Source organism: Chaetodon trifascialis, chromosome 24, assembly GCF_039877785.1.
Source record: "Chaetodon trifascialis isolate fChaTrf1 chromosome 24, fChaTrf1.hap1, whole genome shotgun sequence".
Classification (NCBI taxonomy): domain Eukaryota; kingdom Metazoa; phylum Chordata; class Actinopteri; order Chaetodontiformes; family Chaetodontidae; genus Chaetodon; species Chaetodon trifascialis.
In genome coordinates this window covers 15,009,283-15,034,694 of record NC_092079.1, presented here as the reverse complement: position 1 = coordinate 15,034,694, position 25,412 = coordinate 15,009,283, and the positions used below count along the sequence as shown (strand labels likewise).

At 43.2% G+C, this 25,412-nt stretch overlaps 1 protein-coding gene across 1 annotated transcript; it reads left to right on the top strand.

Annotated features, from left to right (window-relative positions):
• The first annotated feature begins 1,184 nt into the window (after positions 1-1,184).
• Positions 1,185-25,305, top strand: fmnl2b (formin-like 2b). Its single transcript, XM_070957577.1, has 28 exons — positions 1,185-1,862; positions 5,050-5,133; positions 6,262-6,342; positions 6,565-6,641; positions 6,788-6,871; positions 8,138-8,281; positions 8,355-8,481; positions 11,046-11,122; positions 11,651-11,744; positions 12,263-12,337; positions 12,840-12,950; positions 13,506-13,655; positions 14,433-14,534; positions 15,000-15,220; positions 15,756-15,859; positions 16,085-16,273; positions 17,925-17,945; positions 19,513-19,637; positions 19,939-20,141; positions 20,611-20,845; positions 20,950-21,018; positions 21,203-21,283; positions 21,604-21,733; positions 21,814-21,974; positions 22,206-22,307; positions 22,477-22,572; positions 22,801-22,924; positions 23,080-25,305. The coding sequence occupies exons 1-28, from the start codon at positions 1,746-1,748 to the stop codon at positions 23,166-23,168; spliced, it is 3,273 nt and encodes a 1,090-aa protein (XP_070813678.1). The 5' UTR covers positions 1,185-1,745; the 3' UTR covers positions 23,169-25,305.
• The last annotated feature ends 107 nt before the right edge of the window (positions 25,306-25,412 follow it).

Here is a 25,412-nt window from a genome sequence, read left to right as displayed (position 1 = left end):
GGTTTTAAATAAATGAACCCTTAAAAGTTTAAAGGACGACACAAACAGAGATAAAACATATTCATGGCCACGGACGTGTTCTTAGAAAACCTGTTTTTTAATAATTTGACAAATTAAAACATTTTAGAAATACTCACAAAACATCTCTGACAGTTTTCTACCACACATTTATCACATATCAGCTTTGTCTGGGCCGTGTGTCCCCTGTCTCTTGTGTCTCATGTGTCTGCTGTTCCTCCTGTGTCTCCTATGTCTCACTGTCTCCTGTGTCTCTGTGTTGCTTTGTCTCCTGTTTCTAATATGTCTCTGTGTCTCTTGTGTCCCTGTGTCTCCCTGCGTTGTTCTACCTGAACTTGTTTCTGTCTCTGTATCACCTGAGTTTCCCTCCAAGGATCAATAACTGATCACCCGATCCAACCTGAAGACTGATCAGTTTGGAAGAGCCTGCAGCTTGATGTTAATAAGAGCCACCACTAGAGGGAGGTGTTTGCCTCTGGGTATTAAAGAGAACTGAAGTACTTTTACCACAGTCAGACAGTATTGTTGAGACTCAATAAAAAAAGAATCTTTCTGATACTCAACAGTTGAGTATCAGAAAGATTCTTTTTTTTTTTCATTAATTCTGATACTTTATTGATTAAATGCTTTTCTTCACTGTGCACAAGAAAAATAAACACCTAAAATTACAATACTAAGCAAATGAAATAGTATTACCACTACACTCATTATTATCACTCACACTGCATTACCAGTACTACTACCACTCATATTATTACTGTGTTCCATCTCTAAACACATTCAATGCATGTTTCAAATGCATTTTCTGCATACATACACATTTTTCCATATGTGTTTGTTATTATTATTATTATTATTATTATTATTATTATTATTATTATGGGTTAAGGTCCAATACTGTAGATCAGCTAATGAAAACAGACATGTGTTTTAAAGCAGCTGATCCAGATTCAGATTATACTCACCTCTCTCTCTCTCTCTCACTGTCGGTCCATGCCTCTCTATCCCAATGTGTGAGTGTGTGTGTGTGTGTGTGTGTGTGTGTGTGTGTGTGTTGGTGGGCGGAGCCTGTGGCGGCAGAAGGCTCATTGTCTGAGGAGGCACAGGGAGAGTGAGGGAGGAGGAAGGGTCGAGCGAGCTAGACAAAGACTGCAGCTGTGTGATAGAGAGAGAGAGAGAGACAAAGAGGAGGGAGGCCGACTCTCTCTTTCTTTCTTCATGTGGGGGAGGAGAGGGGGAGGATTAACCGGCTGATCTGCGACACACGCTCACACACAACACACACACATTTCATATAAACACACACACAACGACACGGCATCAGAGCTTCATCTGGATCATCATCATCCTCATCGTCAGCATCAGCAGCAGCATCAGCATCAGCGGCGGCCACAGCGGCGAGGACGGGAGACAAAGAGACAGAGAGAGAGGGAGACAGAGAAAGAGAGACAGGAGGTGGAGGGAGACGATCGTCAGCGTCTGACTGGAGATAGACAGAAAGACAGAAAGACAGACAGACAGCAGAGAGAGAGAGAGACAGGCCTTCAGCAGCTCCAGCCTGTCTCTGTTCAGCGTGTGATGGCCGACCACATGTTCCTGCTGCTGTGTGTCTGCTGAGTGTGTGTGTGTGTGTGTGTCTGACTGTGGGTGGGTGTGTTCTGTGTGTTTTTATCAGTGTGTGTGTGTGTGTGTGTGTGTGTGTGTGTGTGTGTGTGTGTGTGTGTGTAATGGGGAACGCAGAGAGCATGGAGAGCCAGCTGGCGGTGATCCGGTCCAGAGCCGCCCCGGTTCGACTCCCGATGCCCGACCCAGCTGAGCTGGAGGAGAGGTTTTCCATCGCACTGGTAAATACACAACAGACACACACACAACACACACACACACACACACACACACACACACACACACACACACACACACACACACACACACACACACACACACACACACAGGAGACATGTTAAAAAATTGGGGTTTGCTCAACAGTCTCCCCAGATCTAACAGCATGCTAGCATGATGTTAACAATGGATAATTATCAGTAAACAGTGTGCAGCTGCGGCTGATGGCATCATTTCTGCAGGTGTCCAAAGTGTTGGACACATTCACATGTTGACTTGATGGTGGCACTAAAGAAAAGTCAGAGGATCAACAAAGTTATTAAAGTTCATTCTGATGAGAATATGAACCACATTTCATCACAATCCATCCAATAATTGTTGAGATATTTCAGTCTGGTGTAACTGACTGCCAAAAACTGTTCCAGGTCTCTCTGAGATTCAGAATCTGCATCCTGGTTCTACAGAGACCTTTGCGATGACTTTAAAGAGAGTCCAGATATTTCAGAGTGTGTATTGTGGTCTCTGAAAGGGTGATGTTGAATCCAGTGTGAACCTGCAGAGATACCTGTCTCTGGTTGTTCTGATGAGTCTGCAGAGCTCCTCATATCCACATATCATTAAAGAGACCAGTTCTTCTGGTCTGTGTCGGACTTGTTGGGCATTGTCAGAGTGTGTTTGGACAGGATGTGGCTATCTTTAAGACCTTCAGGAGTTACGCTGACCAGTCCCTTTGTTTATGAGTTGAAGGCCTCAACACTCACAAAGCACAGTCATTAAGAAGGAGTGACATCAGGGGATGGAGGATCAGTCTACCGACAGGTCTAGTCTGGGGCGAGCAGGTATTTTTAGGAAATGAATTGTTTTTTACAGAAACATCTGGAGATAGTTCTAGAAAAGGTCAGACATCATCTTAACTTTACCTAAAATGTCACATGGAGGGTTGCACTGATTTTTTTTCTGGGACAGAATCCACTGGTTTCTCAGAGTGAAGGTCTTCGCAGGTCCAAAATGTTGGGCCACATACAGATCCAACCAGAGCTGAGGATAATTGGTTCTGATCCAGAATGTGTTAAAACAAACAAAAAAAAACTCTGAGGTCTCAAGAGACAAAATGATCCTTTGACATCTGTAGGTGAGAACAGCAGCTGATGGCGAAGTCTGTGGAAGATCTGATCCCACAAGGAACTGACATCAAGACAGACAAGATAGATAGTGAAACTGTGAACTGCATGATGATTTTGTCCACCTCACTCTGGAGGCTTGACTGCATGACACTTGGAAATCTCCTAAGACAAAGACATGCTCAGGTGTCAGAGCTCAGCGCTACACTTTCTCTCCATAAGACACAGAGATGAAATGCCTGATGGGAAACGACTTTCCAAAAGATTTACCACAAGCTTTAAATGAAACTCTATAAATGTGTGTCACAATGAAACGACACTTCCATCATCATTTTCAGAGTTATTCTGCAGTGTTTGTCTACATGAGCGTCAGCAGTAACAAATATATTTAATGAGAGCATATCTGACATTGACAGCTTGACACATTTGTTCATTCTCCGTTCATGTAACCTGGTCCAGACCAGTGAAGGAAGCAGTTTGGAGGGTAAGAACAGGTTCTGCCTCTTTCATGCAGCGTTCGCCCTCCTGTGCTGATCTGCATTCACATGAACACATGAACATGAACACATGAACACACAGGCTCATTCATCTGCACTCAGCTCTTATTTCGCAGACAAGATTAAACCAAATCATCACAATCAATCAGTGCAAATGATCTGGGGATTGCAGCTGCTGTTTGACTGCAGCTGTGGGACACGACATATACGTCCATGTTTGTGACATCATATCACCTTTAATAAAGTTCCTGCTGAAGAATTGTGTTTAGCACCAACAGGAACAATGGCCTCCACCCTAAAACACAGCAGCTCAGTGTTCAGTTCAGGCAGGAAACGCACAGCAAACGAGCGGCTGAAGTTATTATTCCACATTATGAGCATCGCTGCTGCTGCTGCTGCTGCTGCATCACCTCCACCTGATCTCACTGTGCTGCTTTTATTCATTGATCGTATCTCTGAGCTTCATTTCAGGAGCTTCTGGCTGATGACAACAAACAGGGTCACGTGTTTCTGGTCAGTTCCAGTGATCTGTAAAGTGAAGCCATCAGTCAGGAACTGGTTTCCTACTTTTCAGTGTTTGCTCATACTGCTTTGCTCGTCACGTCCATCTCCATACAATAACAGAGGACTTCTATTTCATCCTCTTCATCAACGAGGAAGAACATCAACGCTTCTTCATCTGCAGGAAGTCAAGTCCCGCCAGCCCCGAGCTCACGTTTTCATTCATCGTCCGTCTGCAATCGGCTTCTTTCGTCTTCTTTCGGGGCGAATAGACGATCATCTCAAACAAGACCCATAAATTGCATGAAGTGAAACAAAATTACAGCTAACTCATTGATTGGACAGTTTTGGTGATGTCATCCTGCATCATCACAACCCATAAGGGGAAGTGAAATTAAGGAAGGAAGAGTGGATCTTCTGATCTTTACTGTTTCTAATGAGATACTTCTCTCGCAGAAATATCTGAATATATATAACTGATTTAGTGTTATTAGACTGTACAGACTGATAATTATTCTCATTATTATTATTATTGGACTGGAAATTACTGACACTGACGATGACGACAACGACGACGACGATGATAATGATTATTATTAAACTGGAAATAATATTATTATTATGGTTATTATTATTAGATTAGCACTATTTGTGTTCTTAGGGTGTATGTGATTAATCATTTGTGTTATTACAGTCTAAATTATCAAAATAACCAAGGATTAGTATTTTTAGACTGTACATAAGAGATTATTAGTGTCATTAATTGTAAATCAACTGCCTGTTTGGTGAAGGACAAACAGGTAGCAACATGCACTTTTCTGATGTTTACACGCATTACCATGTTTACCAAATGATTTACATTAAAAAAAAACAAAAAACAAATACATGACCTATTCAGATTGACTAGAAGATCACTTCCTGGTCAGTTCATGATCAGGAGACTGATTCAGTAGTGGCTTATTTTGTTTAATTTTTATCCAAGTGTTGAAATATGAAATGCATCAGACTGTTGCAGCTCAGTGCATAAAGAAATTGTCATGTGACTGAAGTTTAAATGAAACTCTGTCTTTCAGAACTCGATGAACCTGCCTCCTGACAAGGTGCGTCTGCTGCGTTCCTATGACAATGAGAAGAAGTGGGAGCTGATCTGTGATCAGGTGGGTTGTGTTAATAAAGTTCACGAGTTTGAATCTGTTCCTACCTGGAGAACCAAGACTGTGTGACAGTGAGACTCAAAAAGAGACTAAAAATATAAAATATCAGAGACAGTTCAGGCTGGATGACCAACTGGTCCCCATACCCTCAGGGCTCACAAAGAGCCCATGCGTTCTCTATGAGTGACTTTGTGTAAATGTGGAAATGAGGGCCTTGTGGTGGCCTTGTTACCTGAGGCCACATAACACTTTCAGTGTGTCAGATGCAAAATGATGATGATGACACATGAAAACTGCACACTGAAGCAGTTTGCCAGCATGGTGCAGTTTTTTCAGCTTCATAGTGGAACAGTCAACTGTTGAGGTGTGAACAGGAAAATTTTTCACGGGTAAAATGTGAAAATAAAACTTGAAGGAACTCTGAGACTGGATTCAATTACCGTAGATCTCATCTACACTGTCAAATCCAGGATGAACACAAGAGAAGTTCATCTGAACAGAAATCATGCTTCTATTTACATTCAGTCGAACTGCACTGAAGATTAATGAAAGTGAATTTAAATGATGTCTATGCTGTAATACTCTTAGATTCAGTGGTGTGTAATGATATGTTTAAAAGTACAGCAATAGCACTAACAATGGGAATAACACCAACAACGGGGATAACACTGGTACACAGCTGCAACCACGAAGTCGGAGAGAGAAAGCATCAGTGAGAAGCCATCAACAATGGTTTTGTTTTTTGAGTGGGGAAATACAGTAAAATTCAGTAACGGATTGTTTATTTGAAACCAAATAACTGATTACTTCAATCTGACTAATGCATAAAACTAACTATGCCACATTACTCATTTTAACAAAAAATTATTTGAGTACACTAACACGTTACTTTGTTCCAAGTTTCCACCAACATAGGTTCTATTAATGTTCACTTGACATATTTATCATGAAGCTCAGCAGCAGCTGACTTCATGTTTCCTCAGAAAGTTCAGGTTTTCAATGGTAACTTATCGAGGATGGAAAACTGACAAGAAACGTTCAACCAGAAAAGTGCCATATGAGGGTTAGGGTTTATGGGGTTAGGGTTCGGGTTGAACCCAACGTGACAAAGGTCTTCTGTGTTTGATGCAGGAGAGGTTTCAGGTGAAGAACCCTCCACACACCTACATCCAGAAACTGAGAGGCTTCCTTGACCCAGCCGTCACACGCAAGGTGAGATAGGAAATGGAGTTTACAGAAGTATTACATCATCGATGATGTCAGACGGTCAGAGAAAAATGACATCATATCAAATCAGTGGAACTGTTAAAACAGCACGTTTGTTTTTCTGTTTGTTACGCGAGACAGATTTGTGTACAGTCTGCCTGCCTGCCTATGTCTGACCCATCTGTCTTTTATTAACCCGATTCTCTCTCTCTCCCTGTCTGTCTGCAGAAGTTCAGAAGAAGAGTTCAGGAGTCGACTCAGATGCTCAGAGAACTCGAGATTTCTCTTCGCACAAACCACATTGGGTACCTGTCTCTTTGTATACCTGTTTGTCTTACCACCTGTCTCTCTGCACCTCTGTCCATCTCTGTACACTTTGTGAGAAAAGCAATACTGCGTGTTAGAACTAAAAAAAAAGTCTGTCTCTGACCACCTGTCTGTGTCTCTGTAGGTGGGTCAGGGAGTTTCTGAATGAAGAGAATCGAGGTCTGGATGTTCTGGTCGAGTATCTATCCTTTGCGCAGTACGCAGTCACGTAAGTTTGAATGATTGTTTTTCTTGATCTTGATTTCTTTATAGTCACTATACATACACTCAGTGGCCACATTATTAGGTACAACTAGCTCATACCACGTTAGAACGAAGTGTTGGAAACATTCCTCAAGAGATTTTGTTCCATATTGACATGATATCATCACACAGTTGCTGTAGATTTGTCAGCTGCACATCCATGTTGTGAATCTTCCATTCTACCACATCCCAAAGGTGCTCTATTTTATTGAGATCTGGTGACTGTGGAGGCCATTGGAGTACAGTGAACTCATGATTACGTTCAAGAAACAAGATTCAGATGATTTGAGCTTTGTGACATGGTGCATTATCCTGCTTGAAGTAGCCATCAGAAGATGGGTACACTGTAGTCATAAAGGAATGGACAGGGTCTGAAACAATACTCAGGTGGGCTGTGGCATTTAAACAATGCTCAATTGGTACTTAGGGGCCCAAAGTGTGCCAAGAAAATGTCCCCTACACCATTACACCACCACCAGCAGCAGTCTGAACCGTTCATACAAGGCAGGTTGAATCCATGCTTTCATGTTGTTTACACCAAATTCTGACCCTACCATCTGAATGTCACAGCTGAAATCAAGACTCATCAGACCAGGCAACATTTTTCCAATCTTCTATTGTCCAATTTTGGTGAGCCTGTGCGAAATGTAGCCTCGGTTTCCTGTTCTAAGCTGACAGGAGTGGCAAAAGGTGTGGACTTCTGCTGGTGTAGCCCATCTGCTTCAAGGTTCGATGTGTTGTGCATTCAGAGATGGTATTCTGCATACCTTGGTTGTAAGAAATGGTTATTTGAGTTACTGCTGCTTTTCTCTCATCCCGAAAAAATCTGCCCATTGTCCTCTGACCCCTGACATTGACAAGGCATTTTTGTCCACACAACTGCCGCTCACTGGATATTTTCCCTTTTTCTGACCATTCTCTGTAAACCCTGGAGATGGTTGTGCGTGAAAATCCCAGTAGATCAGCAGTTTCTGAAATACTTAGACCAGCCCATCTGGTATCAACAACCATGCCATGTTCAAAGCCACAAGACAGAAACGTTTCCACATGCTTTCACATTTTTATAATTGCAATAATAATAACTGGAATAATTGTTCTGCTCATGTCACATTGAAGGTGTCTAAATTATATTCTCTGTAACACTGTAAACAGTTTAAACTGGTCAAGGATGTTGGTGAACCTCTGTACTTCAGCTTTAAAAACATACAAAAACCATTGCTTGTGTCTTCAGGTTCGATAATGAGCAGTCAGAGGCTGGAGGTGAGGTCTCGTCTATAGACTCCCCCTGGAGTCGTTCCATAGAGGATCTCCATGGCGACTGCAGCCTCCCCTCCCCATCCTCCTCTGCACCACGAGCAGCTCGGCACTCCATCAGGTAAAGAGAAACAGACAAACTCACCAGATAAAGTCCACTCTGATTATCTGATGATGTTTCTCCTTGTTTGTAGTTCAGCTTTGGTGACCCGATCCAATACTCTGCCGAGTCGTCGAACTCTGAAGAATTCTCGACTTGTCTGTAAGAAAGACGACGTTCACGTTTGTGTCATGTGTCTGAGAGCCATCATGAACTACCAGGTAATACCTGAATATTTCAGTTATTCAAATATATTAAAATGTAGGTAGAATGTATCCAAGGAGGGTTGAAACAAGGGCAACTGCACTCGATTGTAGAAATCTGAGAATGTTTCACCTCTCATCCAGACTTCTTCAGTTCTGACTGACCGGTAGAGAGTCCCAGGTATTTAACCTCTGTGGGGTGTTATCAAGGTTATTGATATCACTTGGGTTGTTAGTGCTCCTCGGTGTCTAACAGCAGAGTCGCTGGAGTCACCTGGTGTAAATAATTGTTAAATCTCCTGGGAAAGGATGAAAGGACAGCATTGTCAGTGGCGGATAAGTGGTGTCGTAGACCAACCACCTGTTCAAAATTTGTGCATGTTGTCCTCCAATGAGTGTTCCTTATCTTTCAGGTGGAGGTAAATTGTCTTGACCTGAAGAGTTGGTACTCCTGTGTTCAGCCATGTGTTAGGAGTTGGGGTTAGGTTCTTTAGTTTCCTGATTATACAAATCTGTGCATTCCTCTCTTTGACCCATGTGTCATCCACGTATCTAAACCAGTGGCTTGCTGCTGCTTCTCTGAGGGAGTGCTGTGCTCTACATTCTATTTCTGTGCAGAAGATGGCCACTGTGTGAGATACTGGCACAGCCATGTTTTTGTCTGTCCACCATGCATCTTCCTTTATCAGCTGGCATGCTGGTGATGTTTTGGTCCTTGCTCAATGATGCCACAGCCTTCCTTTCCTGGACAGTTAGGTTGGAAAGGAGTGCCTTTGTATTGGCGAGGTCCACCAATACCTTCGATCTGATCAGTTCTGCCAAGTTGTTTGTCCTTGTTGTTTGATTCTGTTGCTGTGATGAGGTCAGGTATTGGTACATGCTGTGGTATGATGAAGTTAGGTGCTGTGTGTTTCATCCAGTGCACATATTATATAGTACACAAATTGTGCTGTAGACATTGAAGAGGACAGGATCCTCCACATTTGTGTATACAGGAAACAGACCAATACCAAGAGAAGGGCCACAAACCACTGAGGGATTCACATAGAGCATGTGGATCATCACTGGGCCTTTGTGGAAACAGACACAAGATCCAGGAAGAAGAACAACACTACAGGTGGAGAAGGAAAGAACAACAAACACCACAACATTGTCATTCCAGATGTGTCTGGAGTATCTGAGAAACTCAGGAGGATCTTCACCAAACACACCAAGGCAGAAACTGTTCCACCTGAAATACCAAACACAGGAAAAGCTGCAGTCCAATGCAGTGAGGAATGCACAGACTTGTACAGGAACCTGAAGATCCATTAAACACACACATGGCTCAACACAGGAGGTCCAACTCCTCAGGTAAAGACTTAGCAGTTTGCCCACACCTCAAAAATAAGGGACACTCACTGGAGGACTACAGCGTGCATATTTTGGATGGTTAGGGCAGGTGGCTTGAAAGAGTGAAGGAGGCTACTTACATATAAATAGAGGAACCGTCCACAGCAGAAGAGGAGGTCTAAGACACCACTTACCTTCCAGCTACAATGCAGTCTGATCCCTTCACAGGACATTCACCACTTTTTCACAGTTGGCCTCATGTGAAGACTCCAATGACTGTCATTCGTACCTGCACTCCAGTGGCTCTGACAACTTCTGTTAGACAGTGAAGCAGAGAGCTTTAACGACCCATATCATATCTTCATACCTTGATAACGTCCCCACAGAGGTCAAATACCTGGAACTTCCCACCAGTCATTCAGAACTGAAGAAGCCTCTTGGAAGAAAAGTGAAATGTTTTCAAGCTTCGCTAACTGAGTCCAGTTGTCCTTGATAGTTTCCTCCATCATGCTCAATTTATTTTGGTGAAAACACGACTGTTTTTTTCCTATTCACCCTAAAGATCAATAATTTGACATCCATCCATCCATTTTCTATGCCGCTTATCCCTTTCGGGGTCGCGGGGGGGCTGGAGCCTATCTCAGCTGTCAATGGGCGGGAGGCGGGGTACACCCTGGACCGGTCGCCAGCCGATCGCAGGACAACATATATACACAAACAACCATTCACGCTCACACCTACCAATTTAGAGTCACCAATTAACCCAATGAGCATGTTTTTGGTCTGTGGGAGGAAGCCGGAGTACCCGGAGAGAACCCACGCATGCACGGGAAGAACATGCAAACTTCACACAGAAAGGCCCGACCCAGGAATCGAACCGGCGACCTTCTTGCTGTGAGGCACGCACACTACCTGCTGTGCCACCGCAGCCCTATAATTTGACACATATTTTTGTGTAATATTATGTATATTATTGCTAATTAAGATCTCGTGGTAGAAATCAAAGAAACACAGAGATGTGAATATCTGAGTTATGACATAAAATTTAAAATCTGGTTCTTCTATCTGATCATACAGATAATTTAATATGGATTTAAATATAGATTTATTCCATGAAATGGTTTCAATCTCATCCTCCTGTACACACACACACACACACACACACACACACACACACACACACACACAAACAAACACACACACACGCACGTAAGTATGTAGGTGTGACTGATCTTCATCCTCTTCCTCAGTACGGATTCAACATGGTCATGTCTCATCCTCATGCTGTCAACGAAATTGCCCTCAGCCTCAACAACAGGAACCCCAGGTCAGTACTACACATAGGTAGTTCTGAAACACACAACTACTGCCTTCTGAAACTAGGTTAATCCTTAACCGTAAACCAAACTACTGTGGAGTATAAACTACAAAGACAATGCAGACACTATGAACCCTAACCCCTGACCCTTACCCCTATGAAACTATGAATAACAACAAAACATGACTGAAAACTACACACTAAAACTGAAAAACTACAAACTACACGGACTAACGACTAAATTCTCCCGGGGTGGGATCAATAAAGTCTTATCTTTGAACAAGACTATGACTGAAAAACTACAAATTACAAACTATGAGTGAAAAGGACAAACTACAACCAAAAAGACTACAAATTACACCTCTTAAAAAGTCAAATTTACAGACGGCTGTTTGTGAGTGTAGTTCTGCAACAGAATTAATAAGCTTTTTGTAAAATGTCACTATTGAATATTTAACTTTTTTTTAACTCTCTCTCCACCTGTCTGCTGACCTGCCTCTCCACCTCCACCTGTCTACTGGCCCTCTTCTTCATCAGGACGAAGGCTCTGGTTTTAGAGTTGTTGGCAGCGGTGTGTTTGGTCAGAGGTGGACATGAGATCATCCTGTCGGCCTTCGACAACTTCAAAACTGTAAACATCAAACACTGTGTACACACACACACACACACACACAGAAGGAGCAGGAATTAGGACCCATTTGGAGTTCGGTGTTTTGCTCAAGGACACATTGACATGTAGTCTCAAGGAGCCAGGGATCAACCTACCAACCTTTTGATTGGACGACCCGCTCTGCCTCCTGAGCCACAGCTACCTGGCCCCAACCTAACAGCGATCTAATAATCATCCTATAGGGATGAAAACTGATCTAATAATGGTCTAAAAATGAACAAATAATGATTCTATAATAATCTAATATTGATCTGATACTGATAATAATAATGAGTCTCGAATGATCCCATCACTGACTCGTTCTCAAAGTCAAAATCTATGACTCCAACCACACAAGAGCACTTTGACATCCATTCGCTTTACCTTGGGATGAAGGGTTTGCTCATTGGTTGATTATTTCACAGGCTGACTGATTGACTTATTGATTGATTGATTGATTGATTGATTGATTGATTGATTGATTGATTGATCTGTTGCAGGTGTGTTCAGAGTCAATGCGCTTTGAGAAGTTGATGGAACATTTTAAGAATGAAGATGACAACATCGACTTCTTGGTACAATGGCTTAACTTTAAACTGAACTTCATTTTCTCATTTTTATTTTTTAGATTAGATTAGATTGTCATCGTCAGAGTGCAACACAGAGGCAACAAAATGCAGTTTAGGATCTAACCAGAAGTGCAAATAGTCATAATGCCCTAAAACATAAATACATGCAAGTAGTGCAATTGGCATGAGGTATAGACCGCATTGGTGTGTGCAGGTAGTGCAAGTAATTTGTACACAACCAACATTTAACTCAATTAATGAATTCAAGATTAAGTTCTTAAGTCACTTCATTTTATGTTGATGAATTCATGTTTATTTACATCACTAGGGTTAGGGTTAGTCATCACTTAGTTTAGCTATTAACTTTAACAAATTTTAAACCACATGTTCAAAGTACCTTAGTCTATGATTACCTGAACATAACTCACCTGTGATTAAAGTTTAATTACGGTGACTTCATCTGCAGGTTAATAACTGGGTATTAACTGAACTTGTGTCTGGCTGTCAGGTGGCCTGTATGCAGTTCATTAACATCGTGGTTCACTCGGTGGAGGACATGAACTTCAGAGTCCACCTGCAGTACGACTTCACAAAACTCAACCTCGATGAACACTTGGAGGTAAACATCACATGTTCCACTCTCAGCCAATCACATGACGGCAAACATGATTCCATGGGCCTGTTGAAATTCCTTACATAAATTCTACTGAGTACACTAAAACAGCAGTGAGATTTTCCAGTGTGTCTGAAACCGTAGTGTGAACGAAGTCATATTTGAGGTGCATTCTATTGAATTTTTCAGTATGCAAACACTTGACACAACTCCAGCATAAATATCCCACAATGCAATGCAGCTGTGATAACAACAATGATGGTGGACAGTGGCCAAGACAACTCCAGCTCTAGCATAATGTCAATTACGCTTCAATTTAAGTGCGGTTGGCATGTGTTAACGTGCTGATGGGTTGCATCGGAGGCTCTCGGATAGTGGCGTGCGAGCCACTTTCACGCTGACGAGTATGTTTGAAAAGACAGCAAAAACAAGCATCTGGACAAAAAAGAGTTTTACACACCGTTAACCCATCCCCCTACCTGTCTCCCTGAACATCTTTTTACCTGTTGTCCTACCTGACTTCCTGCCTGTCTCTCTGTTAACTTGACTGTCGCACATCAGAGGTTGAAGCACACAGAGAGCGACAGGCTGCAGGTTCAGATTCAGGCGTACCTTGACAACGTGTTTGACGTCGGGACACTGCTGGAAGACGCGGAGACCAAAACTGCTGCTTTGGAACGAGTCGAGGAGCTGGAGGAGAGTCTGGGCACGGTAAGACAGACAGGTGGAGAGGCAGACAGGTGTCAATTCAATTCAATTCATTCAGTCATTCATGTAACAGTCAGAGTTTGGTTCGTGTTCCCTTTGTTGTTATTCACCTGTTTTTGCTCTCTGGCTTTGGTTATAATAAGATAAAGTTGAAAATCAATTGAGAATATAAGTTTAAAATAAAAAACCATCAATGAAAACATTGTTTCATTTCATTTTTTCATAGATAAGCATAAATACCACCCAAGGCTTTATTGTAGTGGGTGTTTTTACATACATTACAACTTTATCACAAAAAAAGAATGACACTTCCATTGTTAAATGTTATCTAGCAGAGATTAATTGAAAACATTTATCATGTATGTTATCTATATTGCTTGGAATTGAGATAAAGACAATATATGTTGGAGTTTTTTATGTTAATTTTTATTTTTGTATTTCTTTTAAAACCAACAATAATGTTCCGGGTCAATTTGACCCAAACAGTACCAAAGGGTCCAAAAAGTGAACTTAACACAAGGGTTAACCTGTCTCGCTCTATATGCTATATCTATATGCTCAATAGACAGAAAGAGGTATAGAAAGAGACAGACAAGAACTGTACATAGACAGATAGCTGTCTCTCTCTCTCTCTGTGCTCATATGTTGGAGTTTCAGCTCATTGCGGAGAACAGAACAACGACAGAGAGTTAGACAGAAGGAAACAGACAGGTAGAACAAAAGACAGACAGGTACACAGACAGGTGTCATACTGACCTGTTAATCTCTCTCTGTCCACAGATGTCAGAGCGCCTGCTGGACGTGGAGAATGAAGCAATGCTGAAGATTGTTGAACTGGAGAAACAGCTGATGCAAACCAACAAGGAGCTGGATCATGTCAGGGTCAGTCCTATCACCATGGAAACCACATACCCATTACTAAAGACAGAGCATCGGACATAAAGACTGTCTACATTTCTGTTTTTACACCTGACCAGAAAGATTTCCTCGAATATTGTACTGTTCCTTTAACTCCAGACCTGTTTTAATGTGTCAGGCTGTTTCTCATCTCTGACACCATCTTCCCCTGACTGTGACCTTTACAGCGGCATGATGCACTGTACTTTAAAGCACCTGTTACCTGTACAGTAACATGTCGTAACATCTCTTTAACACACCTGTCACCGGTACAGTGACATGATGCACCATACTTTTAACAAACCTGTTCCCTGTACAGTTACATCTCGAACAGTCTCTTTAACACATCCCTTACATGTGCATGTTACATGTTGTCATGTTCCTCTAACTGACCTGTTTCCAGCACAGTAACATTTTGTACTGTCTCTTACGCAACTGTTACCTGTGCAGGAGGTGTATGCGAGCGCTAACTCTCAGGTGCACACCTTGAGACGGATGGTCCGGGAGAAGGACCAGACAATCCGCCGTCAGAGTCGTCTGGAACGTCAGGCTCAGGAGGCCCAGCAGGCCGGAGGACCAGGAGCTCCTCAACCCCAGAGAGGAGAGGGGGATGGGGGGGTGGCTGACTCTGCATCCCCCTCACCTCCACCTTGTCCGAACCTGTCCCCAAGGTGTGAGATCACTGTGTACTACCTGCACAGCAGCAAACAGCAGAGAGACACAGTTACAGACGAGCTGGTGAACATAGTGGAGCATTTAGCAGCTAAACAGCCAGATATTTCCCTCAGGAGCTGGTGGAGACCAAAAACAGAGTTAAAAGAGAGAATACTAGACTGACGTTCATCAGGAAACACAAAGTTTGAGGTTGACCAAAACTACCTGACACATTGTGATGTTTTCCTGTGTCTGCTGCATGTGTGCACAGAAAAGTACTAGCTAACATGTCAGTCACAACCATTTTATAAGATGACAATATGACAGCTGTCATGTTTACAGACTTCTTGAGTTCTGCTGCCCCCATGAGATCAAAACCATTAACACAGCTTTAACTAAAGAAATTTACCACAAATCAATGCAAAAGTATTTGCATTTCTCAAGTGTGGTCACAAAAAACTCTCAGAGATCTTTAATAAAACAAACGGGGTTATAAAAGTAACCAATGAGTGAGAGATTGATGTTGATTGATTACCCGATTGATTTCCACAGTCCGGAGACCGTAGCCTATCACAGCATGGGACCAGGGATAGGCGGAGCTCCAGGGATGCCAGCCCCACCCCCTCCCCCTCCTCCGCCACCAATGCCAGGCACAGGTGAATTTCAGCTCCATTAATCAGAACGCTGATTTAGATATTTAATCATAAACTGCAGAGACGAGAAGTAGAGTTTCTGCCTAAGTAAAAGAGACTGATACTGCAAGTACTACTAAGTGATGCTACTACTGCCAACAAATACAACAAGTACTCCCACATAACATCAATGAAGGATAAACTATCTGTACAAATTTGAACATTTTTCTTTCTCCTGTTTTTCTTCAGTGCCCAATGGGTCGTACCCTGCACCTCCTCCCCCTGCTCCTCCTCCACCCCCTCCTCCCCCTCCTCCCCCCTGTCGGACCAGCGAGCTGTCCTCCTCTGTTCCCATGCCCCCTCCTCCTCCTCCTGTGGCCCCCCCTCTCCCAGGGTCAGGGGGGTCACCCACAGTCATCTTTAACTCGGGACTTGCAGGTGAGACCGAACAAGAGGGTCTACATGAAATGTTCACAGGCTGCACTCAAAATATGGACCGTGAACAGTAACTTTCAGTTAAAAGTCTTGTAGGAACTGTCATTAGTCGTTAGGGTTTCATGAGTCATGGTGTGAATGACAAGCCACCTGAAGAGGGGTCTCAGGGCTGAATAAAAAATGGCTGATAAGCAGCAAGAGGATCAATACCTGGGATCCTCCAGCCCCACTCAGACCCATCAGCAGCAGCATCAATTCAGTTACCTACAACACTGCCCAACATCTAATGAACATCCTAGTTCCCTTGGTCAGCAACACTCCACACCACATCAAAACTCCCAGGGTTTTGCCAATAAAGTGGGAAATATAAAACTGGACTCAGATGAGACCATGGCATCTTACGATGTCACTTCAATCTTCCAATGCATTCCCACCCTGGAAGCAGTCAAGACTGTTAGGAAATTGTGCCCTGCTAGACCTCTGCCTGACAAGCACCGATTTCCAGTACAACTAGGGTTTCTACAGACAGAGGCATGGCTGTGCCATGGTGTCACCAGTCTCTCCTATAGTGGTCAGTCTCTTCTATATGGAAGAAGTAGAGAGCAGAGCCCTGATCTCCTTCACAGGAACTCCCCCAGCCAGGTTTAGGTATGTGGATGACTTCTGGTTCAAAATTAGAGCACAGGAAGTGGAAGATTTCGCTGATCATATCAATGCAGTGAATAGCAACATCAAGTTCACTCAGGAGGATGTTAAAAGAAACAGTGTGGCCTTTTTGGATTGCACAGGACACACTGAAGGTGGCAGGAGCCTCAACATGGAAGTATACAGAAAACCTACCAACACGGATCAATATCTGATCTTTGATTCTCGCCACCCACTGGAGCATAAGCTGGAGGTTATCAGAACCTAACACCATCAGACTTAGAATGTCCCCACAAGGACAGAAGGCCAGGAGACGGAGCAGAAACACATTAGGGATGCACTCAGAACGTGGATTACTCAAACTGGGCCTTCATTAAAGACCGCAAAAAAAAAAGAAAGAAAGAGAAGAACAACATTTTCACCCCTTATGTTGTAGCAGTATCTGAAAAACTTGAGGATTTTCAACAAACACCACATCTCTGTTCACTTCAAGCCCAGTAACACCTTGAGGCAGAAACTTGTCCACCCTATGGACAAAACACCCAGACACAAGCAGAGAGCAACAGAGCAGCGTTGTAGGCCCTGTCTAATGCAATGAGGCATGCTAAGATTTGTACACAAAAACAAGGAAAGAAAGGAAGGAAACAAAACAACAGCTTCACAAGAGCATGACAAAACACGAGAGCTAACAACTCAGGTTGACATTTGAGGACAATGATGTACATATTTCGGCCAGGTAAGATCGATGGTTTGAAAGGAGTGAAAGAAGCTATCCATGTCAAACTGGACTGACCATCACTGAACAGGGTTAGGGGGTTAGGGTTAGTTCGGAGGTGGTCTACAACATTGCCCATTTACAATGCAGTCCTGAGACGCATCCCCAGGTTTAGGGTTAGGGTTCCATTCCCAATCCAGAATTGTCAGAGTGTCATAACAAATGTGGAACAATCTTTTATGACCTGAATTTCATGATTCTAACATGTTTTTTCCTTTCTTGTTCTGCTGACAGAGGGTCCTCTCAAGTTATTCTGTACGTTTACTTATCGTCTTACATTTAAAAATCTTTGCATTTCTCCATTTTCCACCTCCCTCATTCATCCTCTTTCTCTCTTTCCCTCTCTTTCTACACACATACGTGTGTGTGTGTGTGTGTGTGTGTGTGTGTGTGTGTGTGTGTAAATATAGTTGTTTTTTGTTTTATTTTGTCTTTTTTTAAATTCTCTTCTACATCTCCTTTTTTCTTCCTGCTACTATTGCTTGCTATCTGTTACACCCTAATTTCCCTGGCGGGGGACTTAAAAAGTATCTTACATATCTTAAATATCTTATCTTATGTCATCTTCCATCATTTTCTTTCGCTATTTCACCCTCCATCATCCTGTTGATGTCAACCTCCACAACGTTAAATGCTAAACGGCTTCATGTACATTCTATCCGAAGCGCTTTACGAGATTTTCATCACTCATTCTATCATTCGCACACTCACACACTGATGGCATCGAGCTGGTTTAACCATTGGGAGCACTTTGGGCTTCAGTGTCTTGCTCAATAGGAACCACCAACCCTGTGATTAGTGGACGACCTGCTCTACCTTCTGTACCGCAGCTGCCCCTTTAACCGTCTTTCAAATTTTTATCCTCCATCATCCTCTATGTCTTCACCATCCCTCTATCATCCCTCCACCACCTGGAAACTTAAAACCTGTTCCTGACACTGAGCCCTGCCCATCAGCTCCCAGCACAGCCAGCTATTGGCTGGCTTGTCTCTTATTAATGTCACATGTCTGATCTCAACAGTAGACCTCTTTAATGTATGTTCAGACTGAAGGTGAAGCAAATTATAGAGACAGCATCAGTGCATTTCAAGTAAAAACAAAGAATCAAGAGATAAGTTTTGTTCACACCTGAATTTAATGATGATCCCAAAAATTCTCAATTATTCCTTTATTAAGGGAATGGAGGAAAAACTGGAGGGAAATAGGAGTTCAGAGATCAGTCATAGACTGACCTGCCACACATCCCACACAAAAGGTCAGTGCATCTGGGTTAGATAGATAGTTGGTTACAGGTACCATAGGTTGGGAAACAGGTGTCAAGCATAGGGATTACAGTGAGGTTCGGGACAGGTACTGGAACAGGGTTAGGGTTCAGGTAAGGGTGATTGATACTTTCACAATGGTAGGTCCAAGGGGAATGGGGGGACAGGCCAGGGAAAATTAAAGCAATGGAGCTCCAGGAGGGAGGTAACCAGGTCACAGAGACCCAGGTCACCAGACAGAAGAATGTCCTTCACTTGGTCAATATAAACAGGTAGCAGTAAACTGAATATTAAATAAGCAGTTTTACGGGTTAGGGCTATCAGTCTGATATCTGACAGTTACAGCTAACATCTGTACAGTCGATAGATTTGCTGTTTGAGGCAAATAAACACAAACTGCAGTCAAACTCATGAACAAAAAGCTGAAAGAAAAAAGTGAAAATTCACATCACATTCAGTCTGAACCCATTTAAAGACTCAAACATCATTCTCAAAGCAAATCTGACGTGGAGAGGACAACCTGTCAACCCTTCTCACCTGTCTTTCTCCCTGCTGTGCAGCGGTGAAGATAAAGAAGCCAATCCAGACCAAGTTCAGGATGCCAGTATTGAACTGGGTCGCCCTGAAGCCAAGTCAGATCAATGGGACAGTCTTCAATGACATTGATGATGAGGCCATCTTGCGGGTAAAACACATTTTAAATGTTGTATTTGGATCCAACAATTACAATCAAGCATTTAGGATTCAGAAAAGAGGTTAAAAGCACACCTCAGTACTAAATTTGGTCAAGAAAAAACAGATGAGAGAGGAGAGGGGCTAATGAAAAGGAGCTGAAATGCTAAAATCTTCACTTGTCGATGTGCACTCATGCTTTCTCTCAGCCCATATACAGCCTAGATGTGGAGGAGTTTGAGGAGCTGCTAAACTACCTGTCTCTCTCTCTCTGTCTCTCTCTCTCTGTCTCTCTGTACCTGTCTTTCTCTCAGGATCTGGATGTGGAGGGGTTTGAAGAGCTGTTTAAGACAAAGGCTCAGGGTCCAGCTGTGGACTTGACTCTGTCCAGACAGAAACTTCCTCAAAAAGCTCCATCCAAAGTTTCTCTACTGGAGGCCAATCGAGCCAAAAACCTGGCTATCACTCTCAGGAAGGCCGGTCAGGGGTCAGAGATCATATGTCGTGCCATCCACACGTAGGTCAAAGTGCACCAGTGCCATTAGTGACAATAACATATGTAGAATAATCTCCACCAGGAATGCTACCAGTAAAACCCCAAATCAATTACACGAACAAGACAAACTCTGTGAGTCCCAGTAAAAGTAACATGAACAAGACAAACTAACATAAACCTTACGAGGCCCAGTAAAAGTAACATAAAGTCTAAGAGTCCCAGTAAAAGTAACATAAAGTCTAAGAGTCCCAGTAAAAGTAAGTCAGGACCACGTAGAAGCAGAGTAGTGCTAACTATGACTGAATGTCAACACACTTCGCTCTCTCTCTCTCTTGTGTGTATGGGGTGATTCTGCTGTGTTATTTGTTACATGAGTCCATCAGACGAGTGTGTCCAAGCTCCTGATTGGCTACCAGGGGGAGTCAATAGAGCAGAAGGGCAGTCTGTAAAGATCTGATTTGTATTTAAATGATTACCTGTTCCCCTGTAGGTTTGACCTGCGCACAGTCCGGGTCGACTTTGTGGAGTGTCTGATGCGTTTCCTGCCAACGGAGGCCGAAGTGAAGCTCCTACGGCAATACGAGAGGGACAGAAAACCTCTGGAAGCTCTGAGCGACGAAGACAGGTTCATGATGCAGTTCAGTCGCATCGAAAGACTCAGCCAGCGCATGTCGATAATGACCTTCATGGGCAACTTCACCGAAAACGTCCAGATGTTAACTCCGGTAAGACAGACGGGTAGTAACAGGCATGTGTGTTGTGTGCTGACAAACAGACAGTTATACAGACAGACAGTAGTGACCTGTCTCACTATGTTTATTCCTCTCAGCAACTCCACGCCATGATTGCTGCTTCAGTTTCAATAAAATCATCTCAGAAGCTCAAGAAGATACTTGAGGTCAGTCAGTGTTTAAATACACATCTGTTTATATAAATATACAGTATGAGTATAAATTTCTGTGTACATAAATATGCAGTTTGTGTTTGTAGTCTATATAAAGTATGTACATATAAACACATCTATGCAATATAACTAAGACTAAGTGTCAGTGTGAAACAGTACCTTTCTCTATTTCTTGTAGATCATCTTGGCTCTGGGGAACTACATGAACAGCAGTAAGCGAGGAGCTGTGTATGGATTCAAACTGCAGAGTTTAGACCTGGTAACACACACACGTAACATACTTTTCTGAAGTTTACTGACAGCTTCACTGTTGTGCTTTTACCTCATAGCACCCTGTTTAAGAACAGGTCAACACAACACATTTAAATGAAATATCTAAACCAGTATGGAATTTACTGTGATTCAAAATAATCTCAATTTCTTTCATTTTTAATTGACCTGAAGTCTGTCCAATGACCTTGAACCTTGAAGTTTGCAGAATGAACTCCCGTGATTGGTCATCTTTAAAATATATGAGAGTATGCTACTGGTATGAGGTTTGTAGAACCAGTTTTGTTTTAAGTGTGTGTTTGTGTTCAGCTGCTGGAGACGAAATCGACAGACAGGACGCAGACGTTGCTTCATTACATCGCCAACATTGTGAGAGAAAAATATCCTGCAGTGTCTCTGTTTTACAATGAGCTTCACTACGTTGACAAAGCTGCTGCAGGTAAGTCTGTCGGCCAGTTAGACTCCGGTAAACACATCAGATTCTGTGGCCCTCACCTGTGTGTCCTTACCTGTTTGCAGTGAGTCTGGAGAACGTGCTGTGTGATGTAAAGGAGCTGCAACGTGGGATGGAGCTCACCTGGAGAGAGTTTAGTGTTCAACACAACAGCACGCTCAAGGACTTCATCAGCAGGAATGAATCACGACTCAGCAAGCTGCAAGAGGATGCACGCATTGCTCAGGTGAGACAACTAACGTACACCTGATGCTGATGACATCATTATTTCAGTTGTCCAGTCACAGTGCAGCAGAAACACTGTTGTTGTCGGTAGCTTAATTTCAGTAAATGTCGCGTCACAATCATCTGAAATGTTAAAGCATGATTTGTTTTTAATTTGTAAACAAAGATGACAAATAAACAGTCTTAACGATGCTGTAACAACTCATGTAGATCTTGTTTGCACTCACTCCAGGACGCATTTGAAGATGTGGTTAAATTTTTCGGAGAGAGCTCCAAGACAATGCCGCCATCGGTCTTCTTCCCAATCTTCGTCCGTTTCATTAAAGCATACAGGGTGAGTAAACACGACCCACCTCGGGTTCCGCCTCCTTGTCAGGGGGTGTGGCCTATGGATCTGAAACTCCTCCCACAGTGAGACCACAGCCAGGGCATCAAACACACACAGCTAAAAACAAGAAAAGGCTGCTGTGTATTTAATGTGTGTGCGTGTTTTGTGTGTTCAGCTGGCGGAAGAGGAGAACGAGCAGAGGAGGCGCCAAGAGCAGATGTTACTGGAGAAACTGGAGCAGGAGGAGCAACAGGAGGAGGAGGAGACCAAGGTGAGTTGGTGACTTCTGACCTTTCACAGGTGGAACAGGTGCTGCTGAGTCATAATTCATTTTACACTTGTCAGCATCTCAACATTGACTGTGAACTTCTCAGCGGAGGTTTTGGTAAGACAGTAAAATTCAAAGTGGACAGTCTCACTGACGTCCTCAGGGCTCACAACATTACAGAAAAAAACGAGTGATTTTTAACGGTCAAACTGTCCCTGTCCTCTCCTCCAGTCTCCGTCCCACAGAGGGAAGCGGCAGCAGCAGGAGCTGATCACCGAGCTCAGAAGACGACAAGGAAAAGACAACCGCCATGTTTATGAAGGGAAGGACGGAGCCATAGAGGACATCATCACAGGTAAACACGTCGTCATCACAGGTGAACGTTGTGTTATAATCACAGGTAAACGCAAACCACCTGTGAGCGCATTGGTGTGTGTGAGGGGGGAGTGCATCAGACCAGGTGTTTCCTGTCTGTTGTCTGATTGGCTGTTTTATTTTTCTCACCTGCAGCTCTGAAGACTGTCCCCTTTACGGCCCGATCAGCCAAACGCAGCTCTCGCTTCTTCTGTGACCCCGCCCACTCCGAGGAGCACTACTGAGAGAGAGACAGACAGACAGACAGACAGACAGACAGACAGACAGACAGACAGAGTGAGAGAGTTTATATGTCAGCATGTTTGAGGATGATGACATGTCTTCTTCAGCTGGCCACACCCACTTTTAATCAATGGGACCAATCAGCACTTTGAACATTTCTTATGAATCGATCTGAACTTATGACATCATGTTTTGTATGTTATTTTATTGGTCAGTTCGTGAATAGACCACATGCCCAGGCACCACCTGACCTCTGACCTTAGGGGTCACCTGTTCCTTATTCTTCGTTTCTGATCTGATGCGAACGGATAGAAAACAGTGTGAAAAGGCCGATGTGGAGTCAGACTGGTTAGACTGGATCAGTAACTGTTCCTGAGCTTTTGATCGTGTGGCATGGTCTTCCTCAGCAAACAGAGATGCCCTGTTGACATTGAATGGTAGCTGCTCGCTTTTGTTCACATTTTGAAGGACATCTTTTCCATGGAGGTTTGAACCTTTAACGGTGATTCTTACATGAAAAATATCTCAATCTGAACACACATGACTCCACAGCATGTGGGCAACTGCGTCTGCTGAGGAAGATCATTTCATATTTCTGAAAGGTAGACAAATTATTCTCTAATCCTTTTCCTTGAGCCGAAAGGAAAAATGTCCTGGAGGGGAGGGAGGATGTTACGAAAGATGACGGCAGCGTCTAGAGAAACGTGACATTTGTGCCCAAGTTGTGCCTCATTTTTCAAAAATACCACAAGACCATCAAACTGTGGACCAATTCAGTGTGGTCTCTGGAGTTTTTCCACCACTGGTGGCGCTGGAGAGCAGCGTCCTGATGAGGCGGTATTGTTCACATTGTTCTTCATGTTTTCAACATCTGCACACAAGCACCTCAAGTTCATTAACAACAGCAAAAACTCCCAGCTGAGTCGGATCACATGAAGACTAAAAACGTAGAAAGCTCTGGTTACTTCAAGTAAACCGTCAATGTCAAAGTTTCTTACAAACATCCTGAAACCAAACACCGCCTGTGTCAAAGGTCTGCCGGTTTCAAAGTGCCTGCCTCCAATAAAACCTGACCCAAAGTCCTGGTTTTGGGTCAGCAGGTCTGTGGTGGTTCTGGGTTCCTTTCGATCCATCTTTAACTGGATCTTGTACAGGGTTCTCCTCCTTTCACTACATTGTGTTATGTTGTATTACCTGAGCCCAAGATGCACAGTCTGGTACCTGTCTGCAGGGTCTGGATTTCCATTTCATTAAGTTCCGAACAAGAAACAGTGTTAGCAAAAGAAGCATCAAAATGGCCTTCAGAGCCAAAATCTTTGCCAAACTCCGGCTCTCTGGCTCGACCCAGTCACTTTCCTGAACCCAACCCTTCCTTTCAACGCACCCTGCTGTTAGCCTGTCAGCTAGCACCAGAGCCACACCATGAGAAACAGAAAGTCTCAAACATGTTTCATCCTGTGAAATCATGTAGGCCTGTGAATGCAGACTTGCTGCGTTTTAAATTTGTCACCTGAAGCTGATGACTCAGGTATGAACTGCAGTTTGAGGCGTTAAAGTGAGGGGGCGCTGTAGCTGACAACACAAGGAAACAACTGTCTCCACACGGCTGTGAGTCTGAACCTATTCAAATGGATGGATTGCGTTTAGATTTCCCGGATTTGGGTTTAAACTAACAGATGATAATCTGAGTCATGCTTCACTGATATTCTGTGTGGAAAACCTCTGTCATCAGTCTTTACCTGGACACACCTGTAAAATAAATGGACACAACTCAAAACACATGAAACAATCTGAGCAAACAAGGACAAGCTTGGAAAAAACATGGGATAAAATGGACAGAGCTGTAATGTGGTGTGGAGAGTCGGGTTTCAAACACTGAAACTCACTGTCACTGTGTCTGGTCCAAGCAGTGCTCAACACCCCCTCCTAGGCCTCGTCCCCCGCTCCCCATCGCCTTCATTTCAGACCTGAAACCGTCATCGCTCGTCAAACAGGACACAAAGTGAAACAGCACAAAGTTTTCTACGTGTACATACATTTTATAGAAAGCTGTGTATTGTTGCTCGTACTCGTGTTTGTTGGTTGCTTGTGGTGATTCTGCACTTGTTGGTGTAAATAAAACGCACCCCGTCTCCATGACGCTGTTGTCTCTCAGTTTCACATCACTGAGACAGACGACGCTACAGTTTGAAACAAAGTCCTCTCGTGCTAAAGGCAAAAGAATTCATTCCGATGTTTAATCTCCA

Excerpts from the sequence above, each read along its gene's own strand:
- fmnl2b (XM_070957577.1), top strand. The coding sequence starts at position 1,746 with ATGGGGAACGCAGAGAGCATGGAGAGCCAGCTGGCGGTGATCCGGTCC. Across the intron at positions 6,872-8,137 it reads TTTGCGCAGTACGCAGTCAC|GTTCGATAATGAGCAGTCAG; the intron begins GTAAGTTTGAAT and ends TTGTGTCTTCAG. Across the intron at positions 22,573-22,800 it reads AGGAGGAGGAGGAGACCAAG|TCTCCGTCCCACAGAGGGAA; the intron begins GTGAGTTGGTGA and ends CCTCTCCTCCAG.